Genomic DNA, 20,785 nt, shown 5'->3' on the forward strand with positions numbered 1-20,785 from the left:
CTGCTGACTTTCATAAAACATAGATATGGAGTGCTGGTTTTGAAACTCAAAACTACCTTATTGCCCTGCCAAGACTTCAAAACTTAGCATGGAAAGCCGTGGGCATCCTCCAAGCAATCTAACTCTTAGTGTATTCAAAGATTCAAGAAGGATGCTTGGAATGAGCTGAAACAGAACATACGAGAATGCCCCAGAATATGTATGAATACAGTTAGTCTTCGAGGGAAGTCAGGTTAAAAGAAATCCTCACAAAAATACAGTTTCAGAAAAGTAGGTTATATGTAAAAAAGCCTTCAAAGTCAGTACTCAAGATAATTGTCTTTATTAAACATGGATATGCTGGTTAGCAAGATTAGTGAGATCAGATGCAATCTGTGAGAAAAGTCATCCTTCCAGCTAATAGTTTCAATGTAAAAACCAAGATACCAAGATTCAGATAAGGTTGGGTAGAGACACATTGGTCTTTGGTTTCTACCTAGAGTGCCTGTCCTGCCAATTTGCACTAAGATAAGTTTGGTAGTAACATGAACTAGAATTTGTAATTCTCTTATATTCAGTATTGCTATAATGCTTGCTTTTAAAGAACCATTTCTTCTAGTATGGTTTATATGCTAGAAAATATCCTGAGCATACATGAAACTTACATGTGTTTATATATCATTTTGTTCCCCAAAACTCTAGGTGATTTCTGAAAAAAAACAAAAACAAAAACACAACACACAAACCACTCCGATGAATTGAGTGAAGTACAAACTATGCACCTAAGGGACATAATGATCTATACTTAGCCATGTTTGATGCTGCTGCTCACAGAGAACTCTCTTTCTAGGATACATTAACACTGAGCTGCCAACCTTATGAATAAGCTATACTGGAGGTGCCCTGAACTCTGTTGCACTTCCTCTCCTTTTTCTCTGCCTGCTTGTATTATTCTACTCTATTTTCTGATTTTTCTTTTTCGTAGTACCAGTACTGGGGCTTGACCTCAGGGCCTTTCATTCTCACTTATTTTTTTCTTTCTTTTCTTCTGCAACTTTATGCATTTATTTGCTTATTTAGTTACCTAGTTATTTTTCTTATGGAGTTGTACAAAGAAGCTTCAACTCAACAAGTTACTTGAGTTTTAATGAAAAGATAATACACTACCACTTGAGCCATACCTTCTTCACTTCAAGCTTTTTTACTAGGTTAACTGGAAATAAAGAATTGCATAGATCTTCCTTCCCCAGCTTCCTCTGAACCATAATCCTCAGATCTCAGCCTCCTGAGTAGCTAGGATTACAGGTATGAGCCACCAATGCCTGGTATCTCTAAATTTTCATTCTTGACCTTAATAGCTATCTATTTTTCTTACTCTTATTATTTTTCTCTTGCATACGGGCTGATGACTATGGGGCTAGAAACAGGGGTGAGTGCCACAAAAGTACATCTTTACTGTAGTTTTATGTATATTTCAATTTTGATATGTAAAAACTTGGGTTGTCATTTTTGCAGCTAATTTGTGTGTGTATGTGAGAAGGAGGGGGAGGGAGGGAAAGAGAGAGAGAGGGAGGGAGGAGAGAGAGAGAACATTTTAAGCATTAGATTCCAACTCAATTAAATTATTTTTTATTACTCTGAGTTTTAGGATTCTGCAGAAGGCTGTTATTTTTAGGAAAACACACAACGTATTATAGCAGAATGAAGTGTATGTTGAAATTTGCCAGTGATATCTTATTTTTATTTTATCAAATATTTCTTAGATTTATAGCAAAAATGAAAATACTGAGGTTTATCATATTCCCAAGACCCCCCAAACATGCATGCCAGTACTGTGTCTCTCTAAATATTAAACAATTCAAGTATCCAGTGATTTATTTGAGTTTGCAATTAGGCTAGAAAACATCAACTCACATTGTCTGAAAGTGTACTGCCATGTGTGAAAATCACGAATCATTGTAAAAACAGCAAGGTGTGAAATAAAACTATCCACATCAACTAGTCCCTTCATCTTTTTGTTTGGAAGGCCTGGATACATCAACCTACATAAATTTGTATTTTAAAGTTTTTCCTCTAATTTTGACCAGTCAAATTTATTAATTGTACATATTAACAAGCAGCCTACTTCTACAAAGAAGTCTCTTTGATGAAATTTCTTTGTAGATGGTGAAAAAAACCCCACATTATCATCATAATTTGTAGGTCGTATGATTTTATCTAAACTTCATGACCTACTTAATCATATAATAAATAACAGCTAAGTATTTCTCCCTAAGGGGGAAAATACTAGATTTGGAAATAGTACATAATAATATGGCTACAACTTTGTTATATTTCTCAATGTATAACATGCAAACATATATTCACATACATGATGATATCTAAAGTGTATTGGAGGAGCTTTGAAGTAAAAGTAAAAAGCGTATAATTAATGTGATACAGTGACCAGAAATACCTACTGAACTTAGTAAGAAACTGAGACATTTAAGCAAGAAAAATCAATTCTACTTACAGAAGAATGGTAAGTACTGTGTTATCAAATGGAGGTGATTTTCATCTGTAGTCACTAAGAACCATCATACTAACTAGAACATGAAAATGTGCCGCTTGACTGGAGAAGGGTGTTAGGAAAGGTACCACATTCCACATCCCATTAACTAGCATTAATTCTTCTCGGTGTTCTATTGTACATTAGTGGAAAACCCAATCACTTCTAGGAAGAAGAGAGCAAGGAGAAATAAAATAAGAAAGCCTCTGGCAATTACTTCAAATGTAGTATCCAATTAAATTTGTTGAATTTAATAGAATAAAGGAACACTTCTGTTTTTCCTCTCCCTAAACCAATGGGTCATAGACTAATTATCTCATGAGTGACATCTTGCAATTTTTGCCAAGGCTGAGCCAGAGTGCACTGTACAGGCCAGACTTAGTATGTAGAGCATCCTTTGTCTAACTCAGGAACTGTGGTAGAAAAAAAATTATTCATCATGTGGCAAATCACAGATTATTTGATACCAAGGATTTTGATTTTCTCTCAGGAAACCCTCCCTGCCAACTACCCATCATTTGAGCCTTACTTGTTTTCATTGCTTGCATCATAACGAGGCATTGGATCCAGGTCATTCCCATTCACATCACAACTAGCCAGAGCATCCTATGGCCACAGAGGAAAGAGGGAGAGGGAGAAATAGTCGTTATTTAGCCATTGACCCACAGGCTCATGCATTGTTAAACACACTTCTGCAAAAGAGAAATTAGGTTAACTAACACTCTCGTGACTCACTGGTATCAGGAGGCTTTAGCAAGAGACTGTTGGTTCAGTAATAATAATCAAGGCTTAAGGTGAAGAAGCATTCTACACAGACCAAGGGAGAGCCTAGTCTGCTATGCCTGCATTTTTTCTCTCAATACCTAGAGGGACCTCATTCATAAAATGTGCATCATTCAAAGATGTCCTTAATTACTAACTTTTCTAGCAAGTACCCCTGCCTACGAAGAATCACTGATTCATTCTCCAGACGTGTTGTCTATTTCTTACTTGATTTGTGGGGTGTGTAACTTCATTATAATTCAGTGATTAGGAGATAACAATTGTTTGAATGTAATACGCAAGCCAATTAAAATGGTCATTAGCTATTCTATCAGGTATCTTGGGATAGTTATTAAATAACATATCTCCTTTCAGATATTGTATGTGCTATAAAAGAGCCTACAATTAAGACTTTACTAATATGCCAAGCTCTGGAATAACTAAAGTGATGTGAAAGGTTTGCCCATGCCAAGGTTTCAGAATGAGCAAACAGAACCACACAAACCCAATGTGGACTTTCATGGTTTTTCTATTTTTTTGTTTGTTTTGAATGATTATAAAAAGTGTCTGCAATACTAAAAGTTTACTGTCCCTTTCATTGCTCAAGCTCATATCACTGTGGTTAGCCTATCTGGGGTTGTGAATTTTCATATGCTTTATGAGTAATCCTAATTTTAATGTAAGTGAAAGTCAATACTTTTCTGTCTTTATCAAAGGGTCTTGTTTCTGAAAGCAAGAATATTTGGGAGGGAATTAAGAACAATACTAACTTACAAGTAAATGTTAGGGTTCCTACAGTGTCTTATATGGCCACTACCTCGTGGCTTTGGTACAAAACTGGGATAACAGAGGCTCCCAGGAAGTTAATTTCTAGCCTTAATTTTGCATGAAACATACCTAGGCTGGGCTACAAATGTTTTGATACCTTATCTAATATATTTTCTCTGATCCCTCTGGCTCCAACAGAAGGAAAATTGAGAGACACCAAAGATGGCTAAACAATTTTTGTCAGGAGAACAAAAATGAAAGAGGAAAAGACTGCAATCACAATGAGGTGTAAGCTTTATGTGTCTGATCAAATACAGTCATCTGTAGCTTGGGGCAGCAGCATGTGGCAAAAACCCTCTTTGCGTGTGATAAGAACAGACGTCTCTGCTAAGGCACAAGCAGCCAGAGTTTGACCTTATATCTAACCCTGAGTAATTCACTTTGGTCTTCAGCCTTTACTTTCTGTGCCTATTAAATGAGGAGACAAAATGGAAGTTCCTTTTAAGCTTTTAAATCCTATGTGGTGAACAGGCACAAGTTTATCTAAAATTGCTTAGATGCAGGATGAGGACAGCCACTCAACTGTTGTTCAGAAGAGAACTAAATGGATTTGCAGTGCTTTTGTCCCCCTTTTTTTTCTCTTCATACTGGGGCTTGAACTTGGGGTCTGGGCATTGTCCTTTAGCTTTGTTGTTGTTGTTAAAAGCTGGAGCTCTACCATTTGAAACATGGCTCCACTTCTGGCTTTATGCTGGTTAATTGGAAAAAAAAAAAATCACATGGACTTTCCTTTCCAGGCTGGTTTTGAACCATCATTCACAGATCTCAGACTCCTACATAGCTAGAGTTATAGGCATGAACCTTTGGCACCAGGCAGTAGATGAGATTTCTGCTACCTTATTGCTTTCCTTTTATATCTCAGACATTTGGGGCACTCAAAAGTAGAAAAGTGTTATCTTGAACTTTCCATACTCTTAAGAGCTTACCTTTAACAAGCAATGCCTGTTACATTGAATACTACCTTTTGGAGTAGTTCTGTTACTTTTTGGTAGTCCTAACATAAGTGATTCTGATACCAAGACAGAGAGACTTCCAGATACAACAAACACTCACATAGTTCTGCATCAGATCCGGGTGGGTCCTTTCAATGCCATCATCCAGAATGGTCACCACAATGTTCTTTCCTGTGTAGCCTCTCTTCCAGGCTCCTTCAATATTCATGTCTGATTGGCAAGGGTGTGTGTTGTCACTGCAGTGCTATAGAAGAAAAAGAGCATTGCAGATTACTCAGTGATAGGAAGCTAGGAGAGTGAATTACCCAGTTCTAAAAGATTATGTGTTCAAATGATCAGACCAGGTAGATTACTGGTAGAGAAGAAACAGATCCCCAGCAGAATAATGCAGGGAAGATAGGAAAAGGGAGAGACAGGATTAGCAGCTGTGATCTGTTCTCATATTTACTTTGGGAACACATAAAGATTATCTCAAAAGTGGAATAATAGATCATTTTATGATTAGTGTGCATGAAAGAGATATAAATCATCATCAAAACATTTTGTTTATAAATCCAAACAATGTAACTAAACAACATAGGCTACATAGATTTTTAATTTTTTACATTTTTATTTTTTTTCTTTATTGTCAAGGTGAAGTACAGAGGGGTTACAGTTTCATACGTAAGGCAGTAAGTACATTTAGCCAGGTACCAAGGAACCAATCCTGCTATAACTGGAAAGCACTCAGGTATTTTCTATACAGTTAGCTAGAGGTATGCTACTATGAGAGACCCATGAATAAGAAAAAAAAAACAGGTTTTTGAAACCCCCTTCAGTACATCAACAATGGCTACTTTATCATAATTTATAGAAGCTGACAGACTTGTGGTACACGTCTTAGGGAAAGGAAAGAATAATGTGAAGTCCAGAAAAGGGCCTTCCATAGGAAAATGTGTGTGAGGGCAGGATGGAAAATGTGGAACCTTGTCTCATTATGTGTAGAAATTTCATTCTGCCACAGCTGCAGTGCACAGTCGTACTGTAAAAGGAACTGAGCCAGAGGCTTTTCCTGATACAATTTACTAGCATTTGTCCAACCCACACAGTTGTTCCTTTCAAGTCCATCTCTTTGAAATATCCCTCTAAGTGGTGCTTCTTGATACTCAGAAGAGGCACAAAGGTAAAGAGATGAGCTGCTTCAGAATGTCATAGCAACACCAGCTACCCCAGCATCTTCCCTGTTCACCAAGGTCCTCCTACTTCCATTGCTAACCAATGGAAAAGAATAGCAAGATTTCTCTGCTCTGAGGCCAGTGAAGCCCTCGTTGCACTGATTCATTTCACACACACACACACAGGCATGCGCGCGCGCACACACACACTTTATTAATTGCCTACTATACTGGGGATCACTGCAAACAAAGTATCTAAAGTCTTTGTCCTAAAGCAAAGAAGTGGAAAAGAAATAAGAACAAGACCTTTAGAGTTCTGAGTGTTTGATGGAGATATGAAGGCAAACGTGAGGAGTCTGGCCACACTGCTTTAGGCAGGATGGTCAAAAATCAAACTTCAGTCAGGTTCTGATGGCTCAGATCTGTAATCCTAGGAACACAAGGAGATGAGAGCTGAAGATTTCCATTCAAGGCGAGCCGAGGCCAGAAACTCCTCTCTCTCATTAACCTCTAAAAAGAACTGGAGCTGTGGCTTAAGTGGTAGACTATCAACCTTGAACAAAAAAAGCTAAGGGACAGAAACTAGGCCCTCTGAGTGTAAGCCCCAGTTCTAGTGGTAGAGAGACAGAGAAAGAGAATGAAGGAGAGAGGGAGAGAGAGACAAAGAGACAGAGAAGGAAGGGAGGGAGGGAGGGAGGCAGGAAGGCAGGAAGGCAGAAAGGAGGTAGAAGGAAGGAAGGAAGGAAGGAAGGAAGGAAGGAAGGAAGGAAGGAAGGAAGGAAGGAAGGAAGGAAACAGTCTCTAATAGAATAAAATTCATATACTAGTATTCACTATAAATATCAATTCTATAGAAAATAAGGTCTTATCACAATTTTTAGAAACATCTGCATTTTTTCTCCACCTACTGACTTTTTCCTGACACTTGAGAGCTCCACACATACACACTGCTAAGCTCCTGATCCAAATCCCATTCTCCCTCCTTCTTCCAGTTTTCCTAGCTCAGCTTTGCACCTACCTCCTGCCATAAAGCCTTTTTGGCTTACTCATCTTTTTTCCAACCCTGAACTTTGGAACACATAGGTACCTGGATACACACACACACACACACACACACACACACACACACACACTCTCTCTCTCTCACTCTGAACAACCCAATGCCTACGTACTTAATTATTATTGACTGTTAAAACTTGCATGTGAGTTTTGTCTCCCAAATTGACTTAAAATAAGCCTCTGAGAATTTCAAAAATACTTGGTCAGTGTTCACAAGAACACTTTTTTTCCCCATGTTCAACTTTACTTCCAAGTTCAAAATAGTCATTATGCTTTCTGTTCTGACCTTTGAAAAGAGTCAGCCAACTAATATTTGATTATCACACGTTTATAAAGAAAGAAGTGTAGATTTGTGAAATAAACATATTTTTAGAACTCTCATAGTACCAAGAGTCTAGGCCTTTCCTCACTAAATATATTAATTTAACACAAAGAAACCTGAATGGATTTCCATTTTTTTTTCTTTTCAAAATCTGGTGTGACCACCTGCAGTAATGATTGTGACAGAAAGTAATGTTAATGTGGCCAAGAGGTGGGCCAGAGGAAGGAAATGTACAGGAAACAGGCAACCCACAAATGGGATAACCATCTTGGAATACAGGGATGCTGTCTGAAACTTTAATTATGAAAATTGAAGGAAACCAGCTGTCTATGAAAAACATGTGTGTAAGAAGTAGACCAACTAGTTTGCCTTTTAACTTCTTTGCTTCTTGTGAGTCTGACTTTACCGTTAAATATTTTGGTACAACCTCATTTCTTTTTCTTACATCCATACCACAGTATTGTGGGGACAGGAAATATTCAATGGATATACTCATGTAGATAGTATAGCAGATATTCAAAATGCCAAGTGTGTGTGTATGTGTGAGTGTGTGTGTTCCAAGGCATAGAGTGTTTCCTAAAAAATGAGGAATGGGTTAGAGGTCACTTAAATAAGAGCTCTAAATTGTCAATTGTTTTTAAATACACCTCAAGTGATTCAGGCTTGAAGAGCCTGGAACTCTCCAATGGAGCCACTCAGTTACATCCAGCATGTTGAAGCTGAAAAAAATACCTATGTGCATAGTTGAACAAGATCATATTTATACTAATCATATGCACCTTGGATTCAGAATAATAAATGGAGTAATAATTGGTTTTCAGTGAGTATTCATGCACAGGTGACTAAGTAGTTAGAAACAATTCTGGGGGTACAAAAGAGAAAAGTTTCCTGAAGAAACAAAGGTTATCATCAAAGTTTCCCAACTTCTTACTATAATAACTTTTATTCTTTCCGGAATGTAATTTTAAAGAGCATGTTTTCAGAGTTCAAAAAACTGCCTTTTCCATACCAGAGTGATGAGCTATTCTGCTTATAAACTGTGATGGATGTACTCATATTTCTCATGGCTTCATAAACATATCACAGTGTTTGCTCAATGAAAGAACAGTTTATACCCCAAATAAACACACTTGCTACATCCCCATCTTCATTTTCTTCAGACTAATAGGGGAAAGGAAACTCTCAACACTTAATTCCGTAAGTTTTCAGGGTCTCCAGTGAGTTGCTCTGTGTGTGTGTGTGTGTGTGTGTGTGTGTGTGTGTGTGTGTGTGTGTGTGTGTGTGCCAGCAACTTGTACATGGTAAGCAATGGCTCTACCATGGAGCTTTAGGCTCAACCCTCGAAATGACATTTTGTATGTTGCCAATAATTTGCCCATGTTGAAAACATCTATAGTTCATTATCATTAATACAGTGGCGGATAAGACTGCATTTCTGGCTACACAATGTTGGTAAGAAAATACAATTAAGTACATAAAAATCTCTTGAAGAGACATATGAAGAAGCACATCTGATCAGGTCAGTAAGGTCATAATATAGTTGGCATTCTTTATAAAAGCTGGAGCTTAAAAATTTTAATAGACTGAATGAAACTGATAGTCTCTTCAGTGAAATAAAACTAACAACCACCGTGGCCAAGTATTGTATTAATCAGAATGGTTTAAAACATGGGACAACCATTTAGAAAAGGTAATGTTTGTCTTATGTCATTAAAAGTAAAGACTTTATCAACCTAGCTAATCTTCCAAAGTTCGAACATCCAGTCAACAGTGGAATTAGAACTCAAGCCTAAGTGTGTTTCCAGATCACAGAGCTATAGAAACTCTCAAGTTAAAAACTGAAACAGAAAGAGCTGAGATCAGGGTCAAACACCTGCACATGAGATGATAAAGAAGAGATAAGGGTTGGTTGTGGGAGAACACAGATCTAGCAATCAAATAACAGAAATCACACTGGTACTGTGACAGTGCTTTCGAATGATAAAGTGGAATCAAGTTAGATAAGACTTAGTCATATATTTTCCTTCTTCCTTTCATTGTAACACATCTTTTAGGAAATTTTAACCAAGAAGAGATTCACTTCCATATTAAATAGCCAGTGATATGCTGATCAATCAAGTCTTTTTGTTGTTGTTGTTTTTGAGTCTTTATCAGTAGCTATGGTGATGATTAAAAACTCACCAGTTAACACATAGTGCAGGTTAAAAAAAAAAAAAAAGGTACAAGTGAGATCTAGAAATCAGCTGGGGCCTTCTGGTTCACACCTATAATCCTAGCTATGCCAGAGACTGAGATCTGAGGATCACAGTGTTGAGTCAGTTCAGAGCAGGCTTAGGTGGACAAGTCCAAGAGACACTTATTTCCAACAAAAGTTATTTGCAACAAAAAGTTGCAAGTGAAGACATGACTCAAGTGCTAGCCATAGATAAGAATGCAAAGCCCTGAGTTCAAGCTCCAGTACTACCACACAGACACAGACACAGACACACACACAGACACAGACATATACACACACAGACACAGACACACACACACACACTGGAAATTTTCCTCTTTCACACATTACCTATGACAGTGTTCTTGATTATCAAATTTTGTCAACATAAATAAGAAATGGAGGGACAAAACCTTCAGAAGGCATTATAGAAGACACTTACTTGGCACATGGATTAGTCTAAACAGCCCAAATAGTGTTCAATACTTTTGGAAAAAGAAGAGATGTGAAACAGTGACAGGCAAACTATTTTCCTTACCAGCCAATTGAGAAACTTCTCCTGGCAGAAGAGATCAGGAGTCAATCTGTTTTCTTTGGAACACAGGGCATAATGGAGGCAAACATTTCTCTACCCTTTTCTGATTTTCTATAAATGACTCAGTTTGAATACTGTCTTCCACTCCAGGCCATGCACCAAATTCTTTGATGATTTTTTAAGAGAAACTTGGCTTTAGCAAATAAATGACTTTCTTCCTGGAAAAGTGTAAATCAAAAACCAGATATTTCTTAATATACCACCCTCTCTCCAAATAGTGTAATCAGTATATTAATGAATTGTGTTTGCTAAGGGATGACCTCAATTAAAAATGTTTTCCTTAATAGCCTACAAACTAAAAAACAGCTCTTATACTGGAGCTTATGAAAACAAATTTAAAAGCAATGGAGTTGCATTATTTAATAATTATGAGAATATTAGCATTAAGAAAACCTTGGTTTTTTTTTCAATAATGCAATTGCTTTGTGTACATTGCTTACAGAATTGTTTACATAAAACTCTTCACCCTTTTTATTCCCTGTATTGCATAAATCTGCTCAGAAGCTCCTGCCTCCTTGTTTAGTCACAAAGGACTCAGAGGTCATGCTAATAGAAGGTACAATTCTTTACTTTCTTTAAAATGAGCAGAATACCATGTTTGGATAATCGCAGCCAACTGTATGCAGTACTTGATTGTCTTATTTTGTTTTCATAAGTCACAAAAGAATTTTTAAGAAAAAAATTGTGATATAACATTCGTTTCCATAACATGTTGTTCATTTCACTTAGCATTATCCTATGCATTCATAGGGGCATAGCTATTAGGCTCTTGTGATCCTCTGCGGTGACTAGCCTAAACCTGTGCTAATTATTCCCTGTGAGGGAAACCATCACTGTTCTAATTACTTTCAACATGCCCTGTGAAACTTCTATTGTTGATGATCCTCTTGTATCCCCTTCCTGTGGTTGTACCTGCACTATCACTGTACCTTATCTGAGTATATTGGAAACTGTTTATACTGGTATTAGAACAAGGAAAGTGAAAGGGAATACCAAAATCGAGAGACACAGGATAAAAAGACAAACGACTACAAAAGCAATACTTGCAAAACTGTTTGGTGTAAACCAACTGAACAACTCATGAGGGGAGAGGAAAAGGGGGAGGGGGGAGGAAGAAATGAGGGAGGAGGTAACAAACAAGAAATGTATCCAATGCCTAACGTATGAAACTGTAACCTCTGTTTCTGAAACTGTACATCACTTTGACAATAAATAAGAAAAAAAAAGAAAAAATTGTGGAAAAGCATTTCCCCCCTTAATTTGGAGATTTAACAGGTCAAAGAGGGGAAAACCAGAAATATTTAACTGTAACATTCATAATGTATCATCTTCATTTATATTACTTTCTGAATGACAACACTCTTACAGAATGTAAAGGCAAAGACTGATTTTTCAGGTGAGCAACAATGAACTTTTTAGTTGAACAAATAGTGAACCCATCTATATACCATCCTCTCGAGCTTTAAACATTCTGCAATCAGGTTTTGACACCATATTTATTATCTTATACATGGATGGATGGACGGATGGATGGATGGACGGATGGATGGATGGATGGATGGATGGGTGTGTGGGTGGAAGGATGCATGGATGAATAGATAGGTAGGTGAATAGTAAGAAAGACAGAGATGTTTAAACAGAAAAACACAATACATGAAGCCTTACATTTCAACCCTATATTTTTAAGTAAAGTGGCCTGTGGAACTACTAAATAGTAAAAGGCACTTTAACTTTGTCAATAGCATATAACAGATAAGATTTATTCAAAGGAAAGTCAAATCATAGAGGAAACAAATGTAAATCATGAAGATGAGAGGTCAAATGTGCATACAACTAAACTGAACGTAATCAAATGACATTGCTGAGGCAATTAAAGAGCTCTATTCTTTCCAACACTAAGTGGCTTGTGAACTTCCTAATAGAATGCAGTGTGATCTGTTTAATCTCCATATGTAGAGTAGCAAATTTTGGCCTTAAACATTTTCAGTGGTTTCCCTAATATTTGTCTCAAAAAAAATCAAAGAAAAGCAAAGGAAGAGGTAATGTCAAAAAATAATTGAATTCATTACCTGACTTATGAAATAACTTCTCTGTACCAACACCCTAATAATAACAAGAAATTATATTTTAAGTCACTCAAACAGATACTTTTAAAGAGCAAGAAAGATGTATTGTTGCATTGGAATTATTTGTAAAATAAAGAGGATGTGCAATTTCAAATAAGTGTTTCCAATTTTTTTGATGTGGTATCTCCAGATAAATAGGATTACTGAGTCAACTTTCTCAATATTCTGAAGTCCTTGAAAGATTTTCACTGCGCTTTCTTATAAGCTATTGCTTCAAATATATTCATTTCTACTGGAAATCTGCAGCAGTTGTAATTCAGAAGCCCTGAAAATAGGGAATGCTATCCATATGTCAACATTACCATTCTTTAAATAAAAAAAGAGTTAGGGCATTCAAAACTCACAGACCATTACTAGTTGCAGACAAAATACAAATTCAATTTGTTTTCCCGACAACAACACTAAGCCTACCCAGAAACCCCACATTTTTTCTCTTCTAGAGTAAGATACATTATTCAGGTAAGACTAGTCTTTTTGCTCTTCTTTATTAAGAAATGGTTCAGTATTTATAATGGCCATTACTTTCCTGAGAAGGAGAAAATGTTAGAACTAACAGTTTAAGTTCACTTTGTCACCTTTTCCCTTCCTTGCTGTACACACACAGATTCCCAAACTTAATGGCTGGAAATGTTCATTTTCATGATTCACAGCTCTATGGGTTGAGCAGGTTTAGCTGTGTTGCTCTCAACTGGGACTGCCCTATGTTATCCATGTGTGACACATGCATGGAGCTAGAGGCATTCTGGTGTCTTGCATGGCACGGAAGTTAAGATCACTTTTTCCTCATATTAAAAAAAAAAAAACCTTGGAAAATTATCAGCCTTTTGTGTAGGAGATAATGTGCATTTGTCACAGTTAAGTTACCCACACGTCCTTGTGAAGGACATACTGATATTCCTCAATTTACATTATGATTTTGCCCCCCAGTAACTCCAGAGTAAGTTGAAAATATCATGCATCAAAAGTGTAATTAATAACCTCTATGTACTAAACAGCAAAGACTAGCTACACTGAACCCCTTAGAGAGCTCCGCCTTTCCCTTGTGGTCATGTGATTGATGGGGGCTGGGCTTAGCACATCATAAAAATATCCTGTCACACATTGTTAGTTTAGGTAGAGAAAACGCAAAACACAGAAATATGACTTATACTGGTGCATATTCCTTTTGTACCCTCCAAAACTTGAGGTAGGCATCAATGGCTCATGCCTATAGTCCTAGCTACTCAGGTGGCTAACATATGAGAATAATAATTCCAAGCCGGCCTGGGCTGTAAAGTTCATAAGACTCATATCTCCAGTTAACCAGCAAAAACCCAGAAGTGGAACTGTTGCTTACATAGCAGAGGATAGTGCCCAGGCTCTGAGTTCAAGTGCCAGAATGGTTACACACACACACACACACACACACACACACACACACACACACACACAGAGGGGTGGGGGGATTCTGAGACACTAAGTTCGCAATCATTAGTACATTTATTAAATGATCATTTCACCACATAAGAGCCAGAGGGATGACAATTGCAATATAGTTACTTTACATCGTTTAACTATTCAAACATTTACTGGCTCACATCTGTGCATGTTTTATTTTCCAACCAATCCTTAATGATGAGTGTACATCAGAGAATAAAAAAAAAGTACATGATCTGACCTTTCCAAAGTTGATGTTCAAATGGAATGAATGAATAATAAATAAGTAGGCAAATATGTAGACTCAAATACATAGAGATCATGTAATAGTTATGAAGGAAATGAAAAAGAAGACTTTGGAGAACATTAAGGGAAATTTGTTTTTAAATTTATATCTGAGTGCTTTACAATTTTGTTACAATTGACCTGCCTCAGGGATCACAGAAACTTCAGTAATGAATGGTTGGTTTTATAGATATCAGGAATTAATTCTAGTCTTGGAGTGGTAAGCTAGAACAAACTTGAGGTTCCAAACCTACTGCCATTTGAAAATTGTAGAAGAAACCAAACAGACAAAAAACATGTTTACATGTGAAATAAAAATTTCAAAGCAAGAAATTACATAAGACATAAAACTCTGTCAATAAAGAGGGTGATGGGTCCACTAATAAATAAATCTATTCACAAGGCAAAGCAAAAACCAATAAGAACCTCTGACAATCAGCAAAATCAATCCAGAGAGTTGCTGAAAGGTCACTTTAATACCATTCCTGCTAGATTGAGTAAAACTAATTGTGTGCTTTCATTGTCTACTTGAAGATATAAGATAATACACATGGTACAAAGTTGTTTGCAAAGAAAATGAAACATTTTGCTTGGACAAGCCAATAATACAGCCAAGACTATTTCTACAGTAGTATGTAGTTGAGGCTTCAGAAAGATGAAAGTATCTATAATATGTTTGACTAGCCACTCAATAAAGGAACTACAGAGAAAATTGCTTCTTTGACCTGATGAGATTCTCTCTCTAAGCTCTAGAGAATGATAGCAAAGGAAACAGAGATATTTTCACCCTACACTAGCAAATAAAATTACAAATGTTTTTCTTACTAATAAAAAAAGTTGGATCATAGTTTCAAGAATCTAACCAAGCAACTTGCTTTAGTAATTCTTGAAAAGTAGTTGGCCAATCATAATTGCACATCTTCACTTACAAGAAAGGTCACTGAACTTTCTCTCTAATAACTCCTAACTATTCAAAGTATATTCAGGCTAAATTAAAATACTGCTGCTGTAAGAGGAACTATATTTCTTTCCCATTCACTAATGATAAGAATGTTAATACATTTAAATTTAACACTAAGGTAGCAGCTTCTCACAGGTGTACTCACCAGGCCTACATACATATTTCAAGGCACAGTTTTTTAACACCTGTTGTCATGTTTACCTATCTCATTAGTAAGCTCTTCCTGGGTAACTTATATAAATACTTGACAGGTAATGTGGCTCATATCATCTTGAAGCCTGACAATGCTATGTTATCCGTGCCAAGTTGGGCACACTGCTTTCCAAAGTCAAAAAAGTAAAGATAAATGTTGGACTGAAGTTTCAGTGATCCAAATAGCTGTTCAGTTCACCTAGCAGAAAAATGTACCTCTTTTTTTATTTCATACTGAACCATCTTATTTTGTACCAGAAGGTGAAAGGGCACAGTAATCATTAAATTGACAGATAATAGTACCTTTAAATGGTATAACAATAACAAAAAATATTTCCTTTAAAAGGCAGGTTTAGCCTATAAAATCTTGAGGGCTTTATCTATTGAAGTTTGAGGCAATTCAAACCTTTTGAACTATGAGAAAAGAACACTCAATACATCATAACTAGAAAAAATACTTAATTCTCACTTAAGGGATCTAGAGCCACATATGTATAATCCTAGCTACTTGGAAGGCTAATGTCTGAGAATGAATGATTGAACCTGAGCTGAGAGGTGGGAGGTGAGTGGGTGGGTGGGGGACAAAACTGAGAGACTTTTATCTTCAATTAACCATTAAAAAGCCAGAAGTGGAGCTGTGGCTCAAATGGTAGAGGGCCAGCCTTAAACAAAAAGGCTAAATGGCAGCCTTCCAGGCCCTCACCCTCAGTTCAAGCTCTGGTACTGGTGCACATGCATACACAAGCACACAGATAGGTGTCTGGAAATTGGTGACTTTAAATGAATGATATCACTAAGGAAACACTCTTAACGTCTCAGCCACCATGCTTAGCTATGAACCTCTTGTCCTCTGAAATTTTTTCTTGGTTGTAAAATTATCTCCAAAGCTTGTACATTCCTCACCAGTATCCTATGTAGAAAGAAGACATATATAAAGAAGTCCATCAATATCAGTTCAACAAGAAAAGGGTTGCTCAGCTGAAACAGGATCACTGGTGTGCCTTCTTCCGCTGCTGATGATTATACAAGTCCCATATCTGCCTTAGCTGATTCATGATTCATCTCTAGAGCGAAGGAACAGTTTACCTTTTCTGAAAATTGGGCAATGTCAATCTCAACTACACAAACAAAAGCGCAGATTTCTTAAGCAAGAAATAATGAGGTATGGTTCTGGGCCAGAAAAAGACACCATCTGAAATAGAGTCCCTCATTAGATTTTGTGAAATTATTCCCCATGCTATCCATCTATCTTTCACTATATTTACTCATCTACTCAATCTATCATTCTTCTATATATTCATTTACCATTTTGACAGAAAATTTAAAGTACATAGACATTCACAGTTATTTTAGAAAAACCAAATGAAGAACACTATTATTAAAAACCATGAGTTCATTTAACTCAGAAAAAAACCATGTGCTTTAATCTAACTTGGCTTGGAACTAAATAGAATTGGAATGAAGTTTTCTTATTATCATATTCTCACCTCTCATTGGAAAGTAATCCATATTATGATGGCCAAGTTTGTTACTAAAATTCAACTAATATATTTAATTCTAATAATACCTTACATCTTGTGTATGCTTGGCACCATCCCTCTTATCATGAGGTATGAAAAACAATGTTAATTGTGTATTAGTCCAGTTTTGCTGCTATAAGGAAATGCTACAGGTAGGATACTTTATAACAAAGAGAAGTTTATTGAAATCACAATTTTGGAATACAAAAGTCTACATAGCATGATGCAGGCTCTGGCAAGGTCCCACTGACATAAGACAGCAGTAAGTGTAAGATCAAGTGAAAGCAAGAAAGCCCATCGCTATACAGGAAGACTGAAGCTCAGATTCACTATTCCTTCCTTAGACATTACTCCAATGACCCACATAGCTCCATCTCTCTCTTTTTTTTCTTTACTGTCAAAGTGAAGTACAGAGGGGTTACAGTTTCATATGTAAGGCCCTACTCATTTCTTTTTTTTTTTTTTTTTGCCAGTCTTGGGGCTTGAACTCAGGGCCTGAGCACTGTCCCTGGCTTCTTTTTGCTCAAGGCTAGCACTCTGCCACTTGAGCCACAGCACCACTTCTGGCCTTTTCTATATATGTGGTGCTGAGGAATCGAACCCAGGGCTTCATGTATACGAGGCGATCACTCTTGCCACTAGGCCATATTCCCAGCCCCTGAGTACCTTTCTTATCCAACTTGTTACCTCCTCCCTCGTCCCCCCACTCCATCTCACCCCTCCCCCTTCCCTTTTCCCACTCCCTCATGAGTTGTACAATTGTTTATACCAAATGGGTTTGTAAGTATTGCTTTTGGAATGGTTTGTCTTTTTATCTTTGGTCTCTCAATTTTGGTATTCCATTTCCCTTCACTAGTTCTAATACATGTATATACAGTATCCAGGGTAATAAGATCAGATACAGTGATAACAGGAGTAAAACCACAGAAAAGGAATATGAGAGAGAAAAAAAGGTACTGTTTCACATGGCATGTTGAAAATAATTACAACAGTGATATACCACTTGTTTCCATAACGTGGAGTTCATGTCACTTAGCATCACTTTATGTGTTCATACAGGTATACAAAGCTATAGTAATAAAAACAGCTTGGTATTGGCACAAGAACAGGCCTGAGGACCAAGGGAACAGAACTGAAGACCCAGAAATGACCCCACAGAACTATGGCTATTTAATCTTTGATAAAGGAGCTAAAAGAATAGGATGGAAGAAAGACAGCCTCTTCAACAAACGGTGCTGGCAAAACAGGATCAACACCAGTAACAAACTAAAACTAGATCCTTATATATCACCCTGCACCAAAGTCAATTCCAAATGGATCAAAGACCTCGAAGTAAAATCAGATACCTTAATAACACTATAAGAAGGAATAGGAGAAACACGGGCTCCTTAACACAGGACAAAACTTCCTTAGTAAAGGCCCTAAAACACAACAAATCAAAGAAAGATTGGTCACATGGGACTGCATCAAACTGCAGAGCTTCTGAAGGTCAAAGGACATAGCTTCCAAGATAAACATAAAGCCCACAGATTGGAAGAAGATCTTTACAGGCTATACAATGGACAAAGGCTTCATGTCTAAAATATACACAGAACTCAAAAAAATTAAATTCCTCTAAAACAAGTGCTCAAAGAACCAACTACGCCCTCAACAAGTGGTCTAAAGACCTAAAAAGAGACTTCTCTGAAGAGAAAATGAGAATGGCCAAGAGACACATGAAGAAGTGCTCTGTATCACTGGCCATAAAAGAAATGCAAATAAAAACAACACTGAGATTCTACCTCACCCCAGGAAGAATGTCCATTATTAGGAAAACTAATAATAACAAATGCTGGAAGAGATGTGGCCAAAAGGGAACCATACTACATTCTTGATGGGGATGTAAACTTGTTCAACCACTCTGGAAAGTAGTATGGAGGTTCCTCAGAAGGCTAAACATAGAGTTCCCCTATGACCCAGCAGCCCCACTTTTGGGCATCTACCCAAATGATTACAAGCAAGATCACTCTAAAGCCACCAGCACAACTATGTTCATTGCAGCACAATTTGTCATTGCCAAAATATGGAACCAACCAGATGCCCCTCAGTAGATGAGTAGATCAGGAAAATGTGGTACATATACACAATGGAATTCTATGCCTCTCAGAAAGAACTGGCAGTGGCCCATTCATAAGGAAATGGAAGGACTTGGAAAAAAATCAGACTAAGTGAAGTGAGCCAGACCCAAAGAAACATGGACTCTATGGTTTCCCTTATAGGGAATAATAAGTTCATGTTTTAGTTAGTTATAGCTCCAACTCTTGAAGGTCCCAAATTACCTCATAGCACTTCCCTACAGTGGTTTGGAAACCAAGTCTACAAATCCAAATATTTGGGGAGCCATATTCAAATATACTCAAACCCCAATAACTAGAAATAGATATTCTTTCCCCAAAGTAGAGTTTCTATATAAAATGATTGGTGGCTAGTTAAGTTTGAGTTTCAAATAAAAAATAAAAAAGAAATTTGACATGAGCCCCCCAAATTTAGTATGAATATTCATACTATACATTCATTTTTTGTTTCTCTGAAATTCAAATTAGACTGGACAGCCTATGTTTTCATTCACTAGGTCTGTTAACCTTTACTGTCACTAGTTAACATAAGAATAATAATATTCATCACTTGGTAATCAACAGCATCTATATTTCCTAAAAAAGAATTACGATGACTATAGTAAAATCATATAGAGGAACCATGTAGTATTCCGCAATTGGCTTCTCTACAGAATCTAATCCTGGTTCCAATAGGATACTGCAAACCACCTAAATCATTACCTCTCCATGCACTAAGCGTGCACACACGGAGAAAGAGAGAAAGAGATACAAGGAGAAATATAAAAGTGGTTTAAACATTCACTATATCATAACTAGGAGAAAGAAACTACAATAATCTACAGGTTGTACTGAAATTCAACAGAACCAGCCTATGAGAACACCCTGGAACAGAGCTAGGTTTGAGCAAAGAGGACACAGATGGTGATGGGGCAAAGCTACTGGAGTAAACAGAAGACAGGAGGTGATGGTGGAATACAGGTAGAATAAAAGACAGGGTGGAGCAAGTCCCATTGGCACAAACTACAAAATGCAAAAGAGCAGAGGGAGCAATTAAAGGAAGCGACCAGTTTAGGGGGTCATAGAGCCACTTAGAGCACCACCCCCTCCACAAAAAACAATTAGAAAAAAGTGAAAAGAATACATTCGTGAAAGCAAAATAGAATGGCAAGCTAAGTGCCAGGGGCTCTACTTGTAACCTTCACTAGTTAGAAGGCTGAGGTCTAAAGATCACAGTTAGAGTTAACAGGGCAGAGAAGTCCAAGAAATTGTTATTGTTAACAAACCAGTAAAAAGACAGAAATGAACATTATGTTTCAAGTGGTGGAGTACCAGCCTTAGAGAAAACCCATCCTGACCCTGAGCTTCAGCCCCAGAACCACCAGCCCCCCTCACACACAAAAGAATGACAAAATCTGCAGAGCATTTATCCTACCCTCAGTCCCTCAGAAGAAAACACTGGGAAAAGTGTTCCCTTGAACTTTGGGACTTTCAAAACATAGCTGCTTCTATCTATACACAAATCTATTAATGATCTAAGAAAAAAAATCATTTAAAGTGAAAATAAATCATTTTGAAAATGGACAATAGTAGAGAAATAAACATTTGTGAATCCTATATGAACAAAACTTTTATAAAAAGCTAGAAACAAAATTGAGCAGTTAATACAAAATAAATTTTCCTTAAAGGTCTGTAAAAAAAAAGTAATACAATTATCTAAGCTTTTTCAGGATTCAAACACAGAAATAGAATTGCAGATATGAAAATGCAACTCGGG

The 20,785-nt window shown here is 37.0% G+C and overlaps 1 protein-coding gene across 6 annotated transcripts in view; it reads right to left on the bottom strand.

The window, feature by feature from the left end:
• Pcsk5 (proprotein convertase subtilisin/kexin type 5) overlaps nucleotides 1-20,785 on the bottom strand; it is a 411,976-nt gene that overhangs the window by 286,567 nt on the left and 104,624 nt on the right. For all 6 annotated transcript variants that reach the window (XM_048332196.1, XM_048332181.1, XM_048332173.1 and 3 more), the window contains 2 exons: nucleotides 5,171-5,314; nucleotides 3,057-3,133 (listed from right to left, as the gene is read on the bottom strand). In XM_048332196.1, coding sequence (XP_048188153.1) covers nucleotides 3,057-3,133; nucleotides 5,171-5,314 — 221 coding nt within the window. The remainder of the gene's footprint in view (nucleotides 1-3,056; nucleotides 3,134-5,170; nucleotides 5,315-20,785) is intronic.

Source organism: Perognathus longimembris, chromosome 1, assembly GCF_023159225.1.
Source record: "Perognathus longimembris pacificus isolate PPM17 chromosome 1, ASM2315922v1, whole genome shotgun sequence".
Lineage (NCBI taxonomy): Eukaryota > Metazoa > Chordata > Mammalia > Rodentia > Heteromyidae > Perognathus > Perognathus longimembris.